The sequence below is a fragment of the Paramisgurnus dabryanus genome, chromosome 10 (genome assembly GCF_030506205.2).
Source record: "Paramisgurnus dabryanus chromosome 10, PD_genome_1.1, whole genome shotgun sequence".
NCBI lineage: Eukaryota > Metazoa > Chordata > Actinopteri > Cypriniformes > Cobitidae > Paramisgurnus > Paramisgurnus dabryanus.
Window position 1 is genome coordinate 4,436,044 of NC_133346.1, and position 14,954 is coordinate 4,450,997.

Here is a 14,954-nt window from a genome sequence, read left to right on the forward strand (position 1 = left end):
AAATATTCTTATTAACTATCTGTCGAATAGTAGAAGCAGTCAAAGATATTGGATATGCCAAGATATAAATAGGGGACAATGCAACGCTCAATATGGCCATTCTGGAGATGGAAGTCCCGCATTCCAGTTAAAGGAACCAATCATGAAACAACCTAAAAAAAGCTCAATTTGAGCTTAAGAAACAAAAGTTATAATACAGTTTAATTGTCTAAAATGTGTGATTTTAGGGATATCTGTCTGCATGACATTTTTAAATCTTGCATAAAACAATTTGGTACTGTATTGGGTCTCCAGCCGAAACAATGGCTTTACTAATATGGACAGAGAGTTTCTTTAGTGTTTAGAGATGAGATGGTTCGATTCTGCACACTATGAGTTCATGGAGGCAACTGACTTCACACAGGACAACCCGTAAACATTTTACACCGATTTTCAGACCTGCCTGGCACCATGTCTCAAGTGATGCCTGAACGATTTGCGTCCATGACCTTCAAGCACCAAAAAATGTAAAAGCAGTGTTTATAATCCAGAACTATAATATTTCAAAGCAGCACAGTTTTGAAGAAGGTCCAGGATCTGATGGATGTGTCCTCATCCTGACTATCAGACCGAGGAAGAGGATGAAGGGTTTGACGAAGAGGACGGAAGATTCCAGAGCACCCATTTACGTTTGCTCTGCCTCTTTTGGGACAAAAAGTCCTCCTTTTCCCGTTCCTTCCGATCTCTTTGGTAGTGGTCTTCCTCTTTCAGGTACCAAACTGGAGGCCAGCGGTTCTTCTCAAAGTATTCCTGGTTTTCTGACGATACGAATGAAATGGCATCCAAAACGTGTTAAAATTACACCGAATCACAGAATAAGGAGAAAGATCTTTATGTACTACCTGCGGATTTGACCCTCATGTCTCTTGGGAATTTGCGGCACACGTTGTTGTAATTGGTGCAGATGTGATGAAGGCACCAGTCGGTGAGCTGGTAGGCACAGTGAAACTGAAACCACATGACATGAATCGATTACATCGGGGCCTCAAACCACAATGGATAAAACAATCTGGAAGACTACTTTTTTAAAATAGTTACTCAAAACTTTGTTTTACTTGTTGATTTTATTTGATCTTACTTGCTAATATGTTTTATCATTGTTTAAAATGTTAACATACATAACAGAAGCCAAGCTAAAATAAAAAATATGTAATAAATAAATATTAAAATTGATGTTATTAATGGAATGTGCATTGGTAGGGACTCTGTGCGGGCAACCTGGGCACCACGTTGGAGACCACTGGATTACATAATTCATTCACCTTATGTTGTTTTAAAGCCAGGTTATATAAAGGGAACATGAGGACAGGTTTGGGTGAACAACCCGTATAAACTTAAACTTGCTTTTTGCTAAAATTATTCCTTAGATTCAGTAGAGTGGAGAAATGCTCAGCATTCCCGAGAGTCTTTAGTAAGTTACTAACCAGTAAAGCATGGCAGAAATAACCATGTGAGCTGTCACACGAATCGCCAAAATGTCCAATTGAGTTCACAACCAATCCCAGAGCAGGTGAGCACTTCTGGCACTGTTTTAGAAACCTGTTTTTCTTCAAGCCAGCTTTCAGGTTTATTATTAAGTGATAATAGCTTGCTAGCTAATATATTTAGGTATAATGCAGCAAATCTGTATGTTGCAATGAACTACAGTTTAGCAGTCATTAGGCAGAAATATTGCAATTATAGCAATTGACCAACCAACTATTTAAAGGGAAACTCCACTTTTTTTTTAAATATGCTCATTTTCCAGCTCCCATAGAGTTAAACATCTGTTTTTTTACAGTTTTTGAATCCATTCAGCTGATCTCCGGATCTGGCGGTAGCACTTTTAGCATAGCTTAGCATAATCCATTGAATCTGATTAGACCATTAGCATCGCGCTAAAAAATAACAAAAGAATTTCGATATTTTTCCTATTTAAAACTTGACTCTACTGTAGTTAAATCGTGTACTAAGACAGACGAAAAATTAAAAGTTGGGATTTTCTAGGCCGATATGGCTAGGAACTATACTCTTATTCTGGTGTAATAATCAAGGACTTTACTGCTGTAACATGGCTATAGCTGGCACAATGATATTATGCAGCGCCTGAAAATAGTCCCCTTGGTTCCCTTCAATAGCAGGGGACTATTTTCGGCCACTGCGTAAAATCATTGCGCCTGCTGCACCCATGTTACGGCAGAAAAGTCCTTGATTATTAGACCAGAATGAGCCATAGAGCCATATCAGCCTAGAAAATCGTAACTTTTATTTTTCCATCGTTCTTAGTACACGATGTAACTACAGAAGAGTCAAATTTTAAATAGGAAAAAAATATCAAAACTCTTTGCTTATTTTTTTGGCACAATGCTTATGGTCTAATCAGATTCAATGGATTATGCTAAGCTATGCTAAAAGTGCTAGCGCCAGACCCAGAGATTAGCTGAATGGATTCCAAAATGGTAAAAATCAAATGTTTAACTCTAGGAGAGCTGGAAAATGAGCAAATTTTCAAAAACAGTTAAATGTTCCTTTAAGAAAGCTGTGTAAAGCCATTTTTATTAATGTTATCATGTTAACATGTGAGTATCACATTGTTCAGACTACTTTGCTACATAGCAGTATGGTTAATCATTCAAGGAAAAACATACTGAAACCTAACCTACTCCCTTAAAAGACTATTTTTTATTTAATGCACAAAAATATAATTTTGGTTTTAAAGTTTTACCTGAGCCATCTCCAGATAAACCATCACATCTCCATCAATGTCCGTTCCCATGGCAGCCGCCTCCTTCAGGACAGATACAGTGTGGAGCTCTGTGATAAAAGACGATTCGTAAGCAACAATACACAGAAGATTATAAGCCACATCGAGCAAAACATTTTGAAAGTTAGTACTTGTTTAATAATCAAGCATTAGACCTGTTAGGGCGACCAGGTGAGGCAGGCAAAGGCGATTGGCTAGAATAATGAGCTCCATGGCTTCCAGGTCAGGTCTGGAGCAGAAGCGTCCCGTGTAGAGATATTCCAGCACAGCCTGCATACTACTGCGAGTCGTGTTCGGAAACAACACCTGTCAAGGTTTGGTCATTAATGTACATGTGCAAGAGTACAATACATCCACCAACGTATTGACTTCAAAAAAGTTTGCATGATAATGTCTTACCTCTTTAGTACAGCTCTCGACAAATGGCCCACCAAACATGGCTGCCATCCAATCACAGCTGGAGATGAGCAGGGGCTTGTGAGCTTCAACGGTACCATCATCAAGTTTAAAAACCACATCTGGATCATAAACAAAAAGTTAACGCAAAGACAAAATTGATGTAGTTACTCAACCCAAGAAATGGTTAGATTGCAAAAATGGTTACAAGCACCTGAGAAAGTTCCTTTAGCCAGGCATTCCTTCACGCGATTGGTCCGTCGTACATGGAAAGCCTTAGTGATCTCTTGGTTCATGAAAGCCTCGTTGTTCAGGATGTTGGCGACCATCATGCGCAGGTCGAACACCTCCAGCAGTTCTGCGATGTGGGCGATGTGCATCAAGTCTTTCTCGTGTTCATCCAACTGTCCTGTATAAAGGTAACCGAGCACCACACGAAACGGGCCAAACAACACGGAGGGGTCCATATGTACCACCGTCATTGGCCGACAGTTTAACGTAATGGGGTCTTTTACGGTTTCTGTCTTGATGCTTACGAAAGCCCGGCCTAATGAGGACAAAAGCCTTCTCGTACGACCGCCTTCCAAGATCCCATCCGAGTCTGACCCGATCAGGGTATCATCACTGATGCAGGTCCTGAGGTTGGCCTTGCCATCTTCATCGCTGCTCTCACACATGTCAAAGCTGGCAGCACGGGCGGGTGGCTCCCGTCCATGAGGTTGCCTGCCGTCTGTCTCGGCTTTTAAATCCTGGAGGAAAAGGTCGTAGAATTTGGAGGAGGCAGTGGCAAGGTAAACCTTATGAGCAAAGACTTTCTGGTTTTCCTGGAGAACCAGAACTACATCGGCACACAGCGGTTCCTCCAGCAGACTCCCCGGATGTTCCTTTGTGGTGGATGGAGGTGCTGGGACGGTTATAACGGGAGGGGGAGGTTTAGGAGGTAGGAAGGGCGCCTGCAAGAGAGGCCGCTGGACGTCACGCAAGTGGGACTTCCAAAACTGCAGGTGGCGGCGTGAGATGAGAGCAGCACGGATGGCATTATCGAACACGTCTTTTACTCCAAACTGTGCCACCACACTGGTCTCGTAGTACGGTACGCCCAGCTCTTTGGCCACCTCCCGACCCTTCTCCGGAGGAAGAATTTCGTTTGCTTTGATGGGTCTGTGAGGTTGGTTGACGGAGAAAAGTCAGAAAGTATATACTAGTTCACAAGTACAGTAACATATGGATAGTCTGATAACCTACAAATAGATTTACCTTGCAAGGGGCCGCCGGGCTCTGTTAACGGCCTCCAGATCGGCGTAACGCAGATCTAACTGGCAGCCCACCAAAATGACCGGGGTCCGAGGGCAGAAATGCTTGATCTCTGGGTACCACATGGTCTTCACGTGAAACAGAGAATTCGGGTTGGCGATGGAAAAGCACAAGACCACCACATCTGACCTAGTGCCCAGGCACAATACAAATACATCAAAACCGAACATATCAACAAAAATTTACCTAGGGACAAGCTATCACCAAACATACCTCCCGTAAGCAAACCGACGGTCTTTGTGATGGTCTCCGAAGGTATCCCATAATCGGAGAGACACGCTTACATCATCCACGACATCTCTGGAGCGCTCCAGAACCTTCAAAACCAAACAAGCATTAGATTAGGAACCCTAAAGTCTACATATCCCATGCTTTGGAACCACAAGAAAGAAAAGGCTGAAATTCATACCTCTTGGCAGACCCTGTACTGGTCGATGGCCCAGACCGTGGGCACATGTGTGGCGAGTAACTGGTACTGTGTTAGGGTGGCATTACATGCACGGGCACAGATAAGCCGGGTTTTGCCCACAGCGTTGTCCCCTACCACCACACATTTAATAGTCTCCACATTAGGCCTCTCATAGTCCATGTCAGTATCTGTAAACTGGGACCTAATGGAAAGAATTAAAAGCACATTACATTAAGCAAACACTTTCCCTATACACAATCATGTAAAACCACATTACAGATACACGGTAACGGTTTACACAACTGTAGAAAAATCCCTTTTGAAGCACATAGAGAAGCTACGATAGCCGTCACAAGACAGACATGTCCTCATCTGAGACAATGTAGTGACAAACGCGCTCTGTAGAGCAGTTGGTCCATTTAGGGCTACTGTAGAAACATGGCGGCGCAAAATGGCGGCTTACATGTAGGGGGTCCCGCTGTGTATGTAGATAATTATGGTTAATTCTAAGGTAATAAAAACAATACAGGTCTTTATCCACCAATGATAATATAGTTATCTATATTATATTGCATTGCTGTCGAAAGAAGTCCTTTTCAATCCCTTAAAATTTACACACTGCACCTTTAAACATGGAAAAGTCAGATTTTCACGCTATGACCCCTTTAAAGCATTTAGAAATTACTGTCACAGGAAAAACTTTACATATCCTATTATGATGCTCAAAGATGAGTTTTAGGTGAAGGGCTGCATAGCGATTAATCACGATTCATCGTTTGTAGAATAAAAGTTTTTGTTTACATCATATGTGAGTGTGTACTGTATATAATAATTCTGTATAAATAAATAGACATGCATGTAGATATTTGAGAGGTATTTACATGTGAATATAATTTTTTTATATTTATATATAATATATATTATATAAATATTTATTCTATAAATATATTTTTTTTTCTTAAAACTATACATGCATGTGTGTGTATTTATATATACATAATTATTATACACAGTACACATACATATATAATGTAAACAAAAACTTTTATTCTGCAAACAATTAATCGCGATTAATCGTTATGCAGCCCTACTACAGGGAGACTTTAAAACATTATATAAAGTCTGAATAGTCAAAAATAATACAGTAAATTACAATTTATATATTCAAGACCTTATGTTAAGTATACTGTATATGGAAGATATGCTAAACATATTTTTACCTTTGCTGCTGCTTCTCATTTACTATGGTCATGCCTTAAAACATTGCATTATATAAAGTAAATAATGAATTATGTGCTCTCTCAAATAACATTAGACGATGATGATGATGATGACAGCATGCATAACAATAGGAATAACATTTTATTCTTAAATGATAATTTAACTATTTGGTTTATGTAATTTAGCACCGAATTGTAAAAAAATAACCGTATTGCGGTGCAAAATCAATTTTCAATTATTTATACAGTCCTAAACCAAAAGAGAAACGGATCACTGATGTTTATACTGTGTTTATAATAATCGCACACAACAGCAGTTTTTTCTCTCTCAGCATTTATTACTGCTCGGTATTAAGTGCAATAATGCACCAATGACCGCAGTCTAGGTAGGGAACTCACTAATTTGACATCCAGTCACTGTTTTCACCCTGAACTTATGTAATGCTTTCATACCCGTAATGTCCTGCTTAAAATGACAATTAGTTTACAACACCACAGACATTTATAAAGGCCCGAGCCCTTACCGAAGTGAATTGAAGGGATGCATCGGGTTGACAGAGGTTTGTTGTTATTTCAGAGACGATGTTTATGAAAAGCGCGTTGGATGCCGCGTGCATCTGAAGCGATCCGGGGCTACACTTCATTTTCCCGGCGGACACGCGAAAGAAAGATAATTACGTAAACGCGTTTGACAGCAACGAGACCCGAACTAGCCCATTTTACCGGACCGGGCCCTCGTTGCTGCCTTTAACTAAAATAAACACAGAGGTTGAGTGAACCGAAACGACTGGCTGTTTCGGGCTGCGTGACATTCCCAGCGTTCATTGCTTTTGCTTCCGCATGTAGGCAGTGACGCACCGCACATATCAACTGAACCTACGGTCGAGTGTACATAATATATTTTAGATTCAATGAACATAGTTTTACTTTTGTATATGCAGTATACTATTGCATTAAAAATGAATTAAAATTAAATTAAAAATAAAAAAAAATAGTTGATGTCTTGATATATTTCAATCTGTTACTGTAAGTTTTGTAAACACACTTACATTTGTGCAAACATATTAGTTGCTTTCATTACAAAACAAAAATTTTATTGAAAAAAAGTTTTTGAATATGTATGACTGACTTGAACTTTATATTTAAGAAAAGTTGCCAATAAGAGCCAAGAATACACTGCAAAAAAATATTTTCAAGAAAAATGTTCTTAGAATTTTTGTCTTCTTTTCAGTAAAAATATCTATAAATTCTTAAATTAAGATGCTTTTTCTTGATGAGAAAAACGACCCAAGAAAATAAATCTTTTTATTTTTTTTATATTTTGCTCATCAAGAAAAAGCATCTTAATATAGGAATTTTTCAATATTTTTACAGAAAACAAGACAAAAATTCGAATAATTTTTTTCCTTAAAAATAATTTTTTTGCAGTGTAGATGTGAATTCCCATTTTAAAAGCATCTCAGGGTGAAACCTTAAGAAGTTTTATTTAGGAATTTGACATAAATCCCATCATTACATTTGTGTTCCATAAGAAAAACATCAATTGCCTTGAATATAAACTATTTAAAGGGCACCTTTTATGCAAAATCCACTTTTACAATGTGTTTGGACATAATGTGTGTTGGCAGTGTGTGAACACAACCACCCTATGATGAAAAAAATCCACCCGCTCCTTGTTTTTTAATTCCCATTAATCCAAAGCAGTCTTATTAGACATGCCGTTTTGATTCTCTTATCAATGTGAGGTCACATTGATAAAGCCCCGCCCACTAACAGTGATGCATTACCATTTTATCTGAAACAGACACATTCTGGGCACACCTGAGACTTATACTGTATTACACTCTTGCTGTTAACTTATTTTTAGATATTTTTATGTGAAAAAAGAATAGATAGATATTATGGATTTTAAAATTTTTTTATTTCCGATCTCTGCCACATTTTTGTCACATTTTGTCAAAACCAAACTAGCCTTTGACTTTCTGGAAAATGATATTCGTTATTTGAAAGATGTGTACATTAAAAAATTAAAATATGGATCTTAAAAACATCATTGCATGTGTCATCAATGGTGAACATCAATGATTTTCCAGGACTGACTGAAGTGAAAGGCAAAGGAGCATGAAAAAAAGTATCTATTATAAAGCACACTTCAAAATTGCAAAATTGATTGCACATAAGCAGAAATTGTTCATTTTTGTCCAATATTTAACACAGTTGGGGTGAACAACGCATTTGTAAGGCACTATTAAAGTTTTTCCTTGGTTTGGTGTGGAAATACTTTACTGGTCTGACCTAAAGCCATAATGAACACCTATGTAAATAAAAGTGAACCTGGTTCTGAGTTGCACATCATACATGCATAATATCATTTTATTTGATCTAAGCAGTAACTTCTGCTGATGAGGATGTTTTTGATATAAGGGGTTAGATCATTTTTGTGCATTTATGTCACATACGTGAAAAATGATTGATTATAATTTCTCTTTCTTTTGAGAATCAAATAATTATTGGAAAATAAAAGTACCCCATGTGAAGATATGATGTTTGCCCAGTTTACGTCTGCAATAATAAACAGGTTTTTTTGGGCGTCTGTGTGAACAAAAGTAATTAAATTCACATAGCCGGCCCTCCAACCCCCCCAAAACCAGCAAATGCTTTGATCACTATCAGTATAATTAACCCTTTAAGAGGAATGTGGAAATTTCTTCAGGCTAATGAAATCGTCATGGAAAACACATCACTTCCTCTTCACACTTTCCTACATTCATGATCAAACACTAAAACAAACCATCTTAGCTCAGGTGAACAAAACACATTGTGAATGGTGAGAATGGATGTTTATTTAACCTTGTGACCAGTTCTGACCAGCTAAATCTTTTTAGTGAAGCCCTTTGGCACTGATGGCATCTTTTGGGCACAATCTGTGCGAGATGTCAAAAACTGGAAAATGGGAATAAGACAAAAAAATTTATTGTTCAATTACACATTCTTTCAAATAATGCATTATTTTCTCACAGGGTTTAAAAGTAAAATCAGAGATGACAGAATCAGTCTTAAATGTTTTATCCCACACAAATTGAAATGCCCAACCTGAGATAAAAATCATTCCAGCTGGACCTGCATTAATTGCAAGCCATGAATATTTACGGAAAGATGGAAAGTTTGAGGCTTCAGTTCCCACGTTCTGATTGGTGAAGGTGGAAATTTATGACCCGTCAAGCTCAGCTGAAGACCTGTATAAAGCAAAGGCTGCTATCAACCTCCAACACAAACCCAAAGGACCGGCACAGGCACTACAATCAGCTTGAAATCCTTGTTTTATCACAGAGGACTGACTGAAATGGGTGCAAACATGCTGCTGAAAAGTGGATCTCTTCTGCTGCTTGTTTTGGTTGCATCTGCGTTTGCATCAGATCAAGAACCTGCACAACCAAGACGAGCTCGGTTTTCAGCCAACAGCCCTAGTAAGTCCAATTTGTTTTATTAGGTCATTTTACTTTTACGCACAAAAAAGTGGTGGTGGCTTTAGTGTCCTAAACTATCTAAACAAGTGTCTGAAAAAAGTGAAATCTTCTTACCCTCCAGCTGATGTTGCCCGCTGCTTGAACGGTGCGATCCAGGTGGGCTGTGCAAGCTTCGCATGTCTGGAGAACTCCACCTGCGACACTGATGGCATGCACGAAATCTGCAACAGCTTCTTCCACACAGCTGCAATATTCAATACAGAGGTATTTATAATTTAACCACTTTGATTTGTTTTTATTTCAAAATCAATGAAACACTGAAAATGTAAATGTATGAAACAGATGTCAAATGACCGTCATTTATTTCGCAGGGTAAGACTTTTGTGAAAGAAAGCATCAGGTGCATTGCCAATGGCATCACTGCCAAGGTTTTCCAGACCATCAGGCGTTGTTCCACCTTCCAGAAGATGATTGCTGAAGTGCAGGAGGAATGCTACAAGAAACTTGACCTGTGTGAAGTGGCCCGATCCAACCCTGAAGCCATCGGTGATGTGGTCCAGGTGCCGAGCCACTTTCCAAACAGGTAAAGCATACTGCATTTAAATGAATATGATGTTGCTTCTGACTTGATCAAGTGATATTGGATGAGATTACTTATCTGTATGCTGACACCATCATGATTTTCTATCACAGGTACTATAGCACACTTCTGCAGAGTTTAATGGAGTGCGACGATGACACCGTGGAGGTGGTGCGAGCCGGATTGGTGTCCAGACTGGGCCCTGACATGGCCACCCTCTTCCAGCTGCTACAGAACAAACCCTGCCCATCTGAACCTGCGGCAGCCGGGCCTATTGCCATGGATGGCCACGGTGCTTTCCGCTGGCCTCCCATGTTCAAGATCCAACCCAACCTTCGCAACCGGGACCCCACGCACCTCTTCGCCAGGAAGCGTTCAGTTGAAGGGAGCTCTTAGATGGCCGCACATTCAGTTTGTTAACAGCTCCCTATTTGCACAGTCATGCGTACTGTAATACTGATAAGAGGGTAAATAGTTATTAGTGCATATAAAAATACTTAAAAATTATTTGCTTACATGTATTGGATACTTCAACTGCATTACATTGAATTTACATCCCACAAGTCATTTATTGCATAATTTACTTTTATTATTAAATGTTTATGGCCTAGTGCATTTGGATGATCTATGTAGATAAATGACCCCTGACCCGTTAACCAACTTGTAGTGGCAGGCTAAAAAAATATATTTATTAGTGTTCATCGAGTAATTTATATTTATTTTTCCTACCAAATGTAATTTATATAGTTTACGATTGTTTGTTTTAGCGTTCCAAAATTCTTTATTCTTTAAGAGAGAAAAAAGATTTATGTGGGGAGATAAGTTTCTTATGCTGGTCGTAGGAAATCTTATATAGGTAAAAGAGAGCGTACGTATATAGAAAATGCTGGTGTTACATTGGTAAAATTGTATTGCTGAATGTGCTTGGATAGAAATAAAGCTTGAGACTACCTGATACTGTACATTGTTTGATTTTTTGTGTTACTTTTGTATGAATTTTTAGTTATGGCAGTACAAAAGGTTATGGGTACAAACACATGTATACATGGCAATGCACTCCATAAATGTAAATGTGACCCTGGAGCCCAAAACCAGTCATAAGTTGCATTGGTATAATTGTTGCAATAGCTAACAATCCATTGTATGGATCAAAATTATACATTTTTTTATACCAAAAATAAGAATATTAACTACAGATCAAGTTCCATGAAAATATTTTGTAAATTTCTTACTGTACATATATTAAAAAATGTATTTATTCATTAGTATTATGTGTTGCTAAGGACTTAATTTGTACAACTTTAAAAGTGATTTTCTCTAGTTGTATCTCTGCAAAAAATTGTCCTATAACAAACCACACATCAATGGAAAGCTTATTCATGCAGCTTTCATATGATGTATAAATCTCAAAATAAATCACTGGTTTTGAACAAATGGATAAAATAGCATCCATACAAATGCAATGACAAATCCAGACAAGCACAGCTGCAGTGTTTGCCACATCCACAAGGTGAAGCTCTTTTCAAACATATTACATTAACGTATTGGTGGATTGGGAGTTCAACGGCTATGCTTTACACATTTCTCAACATACTAAACTATATACATACATTACATTTTGAATATATGTAATATAATTCAAGGTAGATGGCTATAAAATTCTTGACATTGCAGCTCTGTCTTTCAAAGTTTAAAGTTCACATGGACAGAAACGGAAAAGGTTTTTCACATTCAAAATGTGGGTTTAAAAAACAAAATTATAATATAACCTGACCTTAAACCGTTAACAAGCATTACATAATTGACAAGAGTTGATTGTAACCACACGACTTTCCAAAAGAAAGCCAATTTCGAAACTTCCCAGAATCATTGGTCAAGACAAAAGTGTTGCGGTATTGCTGCTAAGTAAAACCGAACAAATAAACATCTAATCAAGGGGAGTGAGAGTTGAAAGCAAACTTTCTGTTAGCAAAGTTTCTTCCTTTGGCACTCATTCATTTGTGGATAAGCGGAACATAGGGGCAGATATTTTGGAATAAACACACAGACGATACTGTTATTATCCTCTAAAGTTACATCACAAAGTTTCAGAATTAGTCTTTGCTGCATAAATGAGACGATGGGAAGAATAGCAAACAAAAGAATCAAGTTACAGTTGAGAAAGTGTTTATGAGACAATGGAAAGTTAATTTAATGTCTGTTTAAAGCTATAAAATATTAACAAACTCTCATTCTGTGGTCATCTTACCGTGCCTTGAATAGATCTTGGACAGTCAATAAAAGTCCAATTTATTTTATATAGGAACACCATACTAATATTGTGTTTGACCCCCTTTCGCCTTCAGAACTGCTTTTATTCTACATGGCATTCATTCAACCAGGTGCTGAAAGCATTCTTTAGAAATGTTGGCCCATATTGATAAGATAGCGTCTTGCAGTTGATGAAGATTTGTGGGATGCACATCCAGGGCATGAAGCTCCCGTTCCACCACATCCCAAAGATGCTCTATTGGGTTGAGATCTGGTGATTGTGGGGGCCATTTTAGTACAGTGAACTCATTGTCATGTTCAGAAACCAATTTGAAATGATTTGAGCTTTGTGACATGGTGCATTATCCTGCTGGAAGTGGCCATCAGAGGATGGGTACATGGTGGTCATAAAGGGATGGACATAATCAGAAACAATACTCAGGTAGGCCGTGGCATTTAAACGATACACTAAGGGGCCTAAAGTGTGCCAAGAAAACATCCCCCACACCCTTACACCACCACCACTAGCCTGCACAATGGTAACAAGGCATGATGGATCCATGTTCTCATTCTGTTTACGCCAAATTCTGACTCTACCATCTGAATGTCTCAACAGAAATCAAGACTCATCAGACCAGGCAACATTTTCCAGTTTTGGTAAGCTTGTGCAAATTGTAGTCTCTTTTTCCTATTTGTAGGGGAGATGAGTAGTACCCGGTGGGGTCTTCTGCTGTTGTAGCCCATCCGCCTCAAGGTTGTGCGTGTTGTGGCTTCACAAATGCTTTGCTGCATACCTCGGTTGTAACGAGTGGTTATTTCAGTCAAAGTTGCTCTTGTATCAGCTTGAATCAGTCAGCCCATTCTCCTCTGACCTCTAGCATCAACAACGCATTTTCGCCCAAAGGACTGCCGCATACTGGTTGTTTTTCCTTTTCACACCATTCTTTGTAAAACCTAGAAATGGTTGTGCGGGAAAAACTCAGTAACTGAGCAGATTGTGAAATACTCAGGGGGGGTTCTTCCCCCCCGTTGTGTATATTCATAAACTTGTGAACTATGTCTTACTTAATGTTAATGTATTATACTTAAATCCTGAATAAACACCATCTGTCTTACTCTTTCTTTTTTATGGCAGTAAGACCACAGCATTAAAAAATACACTTCACCTCCATTTCTTTTCACTTTCATTCTTAAAGTCTTTCTAAGTTTAACCCAACAGCACCTCTCCACCTTCTGTTTGTCTAAATATCCTGCCTGGTCACAGTGTCTCAAAGCCAAAACATTGCAGTAAACACACACAGACACGCAGCTGAGAAGGTGTCATGACTCGCCCGGCACTGAATGCATGTGAGCTTACAGAAGTAAACAAAGTGAGTGACAGAGTCATCACCTGCACCCGCGGGCAGCGCAGTACCAGACAGCTCTCCAAAACAAAATCTGCATGCAGAGAATGTATAAAAACATGCATTATCAACCAAAAGACCTTCACAATCTCATCATACTAAAATACATTATAAGAATAATTGGTGCTGCTTGTTCAAATTAACTTTAGTATTATTTTTGGTAGGGCCAGTTTATAACAAAAAAGCAATTTGCACACTTTTAACATGAAATGTAAAGATACTCAGATCAATGACCAACATCATAATGGCATTCATAGACGTGGTATAAGTCTTAGAAACACAACACCTTTACAAAGCACAAATAATTACATTTGAGGCCGTTGTTTGTAATGACACCGCTGTCGCAAGAAAAGCAATCAAGCCTGTCATTTGTTCAAGACCTTTTGGACCATCTGTCAAAGGTGATAATGGGCGCTGGTTAATTGCACCTTACGACCCATTAGCTGCTCATGAGGGCAGGTGTGTAGTCCATAGATAGCTTTTACAGGCCGGCAGATGTGACTCTTAACCAGCTCCTATTTACAGACATTAATTCAATTATGACCTTTCCTGCCAAAGGCAACAAGATTACTTCAGGTGAAAAGACAAAGATGCTAAAAGGGTTCTGATGGATCAGGGCTCACATCAAGAAAATTAAACACATCCACAATTTTGATGCACAAAAAAAACACTGAATGACAAAACAAGCATACAGATTTATCACCTGTGATTTGTGGTGATATATCAGCACGGGTGTGATTTGGGAGTGTGATGTTTTTTTAGCGGTCCTTTAGACAGTTTTAGCGGCAACAACATAAACAAATGTTTTGGTATTTCAAACTTAACTTCCAGTAGACTTCCGCAAAAATTGATAACAGAGTCCTTCTAGATTTTATTATTTCCAATAACAAGCAAAATAAATACGCATTTACTTTAGTTTAATCATAGTTAAAGTGTATCAACTACTACACTGAGCTAACATGTAAAACTAATTTATACAATGTGAACTACACAACCTTAAATTTCTGCCTGGCTAAATACTTCACCGCCTCCCTTCTTCTTTAGGAAATGGACACATTTTTTGTTTTCGACAACGTAATTGTTGCAGATGTCAGTTTAGCCAATAACCAGACTGATAAACGAATACAGACCGG

General features: G+C 38.5%; 2 protein-coding genes across 2 annotated transcripts; one reads left to right on the plus strand and one right to left on the minus strand.

Moving 5' to 3' along the window:
- Window positions 1–160: 160 nt before the first annotated feature.
- rhobtb2b (Rho related BTB domain containing 2b) lies at window positions 161–6,968 on the minus strand. Its single transcript, XM_065262046.1, has 10 exons — window positions 6,646–6,968; window positions 4,902–5,103; window positions 4,706–4,809; window positions 4,436–4,621; window positions 3,393–4,339; window positions 3,182–3,300; window positions 2,938–3,088; window positions 2,744–2,832; window positions 882–987; window positions 161–797 (listed from the first exon to the last, which is right to left on the minus strand). Exons 1-10 carry the CDS (start codon window positions 6,666–6,668, stop codon window positions 604–606), a joined length of 2,121 nt encoding a protein of 706 aa, XP_065118118.1. The 5' UTR covers window positions 6,669–6,968; the 3' UTR covers window positions 161–603.
- Window positions 6,969–9,442: 2,474 nt separating this feature from the next.
- stc1l (stanniocalcin 1, like) lies at window positions 9,443–11,025 on the plus strand. The gene is made up of 4 exons (XM_065257720.1): window positions 9,443–9,588; window positions 9,710–9,852; window positions 9,960–10,171; window positions 10,282–11,025. Exons 1-4 carry the CDS (start codon window positions 9,465–9,467, stop codon window positions 10,562–10,564), a joined length of 762 nt encoding a protein of 253 aa, XP_065113792.1. The 5' UTR covers window positions 9,443–9,464; the 3' UTR covers window positions 10,565–11,025.
- The last annotated feature ends 3,929 nt before the right edge of the window (window positions 11,026–14,954 follow it).

What these genes read in the sequence shown, in the direction of transcription:
- rhobtb2b (XM_065262046.1), bottom strand. Translation starts at nt 6,668, where the DNA reads ATGCATCCCTTCAATTCACTTCG. An exon ending in AGTACAGGGTCTGCCAAGAG is followed by an intron (nt 4,810 to 4,901) that starts GTATGAATTTCA and finishes TTGGTTTTGAAG; the next exon opens with GTTCTGGAGCGCTCCAGAGA. An exon ending in TCGAGAGCTGTACTAAAGAG is followed by an intron (nt 3,089 to 3,181) that starts GTAAGACATTAT and finishes AAACCTTGACAG; the next exon opens with GTGTTGTTTCCGAACACGAC.
- stc1l (XM_065257720.1), top strand. Translation starts at nt 9,465, where the DNA reads ATGGGTGCAAACATGCTGCTGAAAAGTGGATCTCTTCTGCTGCTTGTT. An exon ending in CTGCAATATTCAATACAGAG is followed by an intron (nt 9,853 to 9,959) that starts GTATTTATAATT and finishes TTTATTTCGCAG; the next exon opens with GGTAAGACTTTTGTGAAAGA. An exon ending in CCGAGCCACTTTCCAAACAG is followed by an intron (nt 10,172 to 10,281) that starts GTAAAGCATACT and finishes TTTCTATCACAG; the next exon opens with GTACTATAGCACACTTCTGC.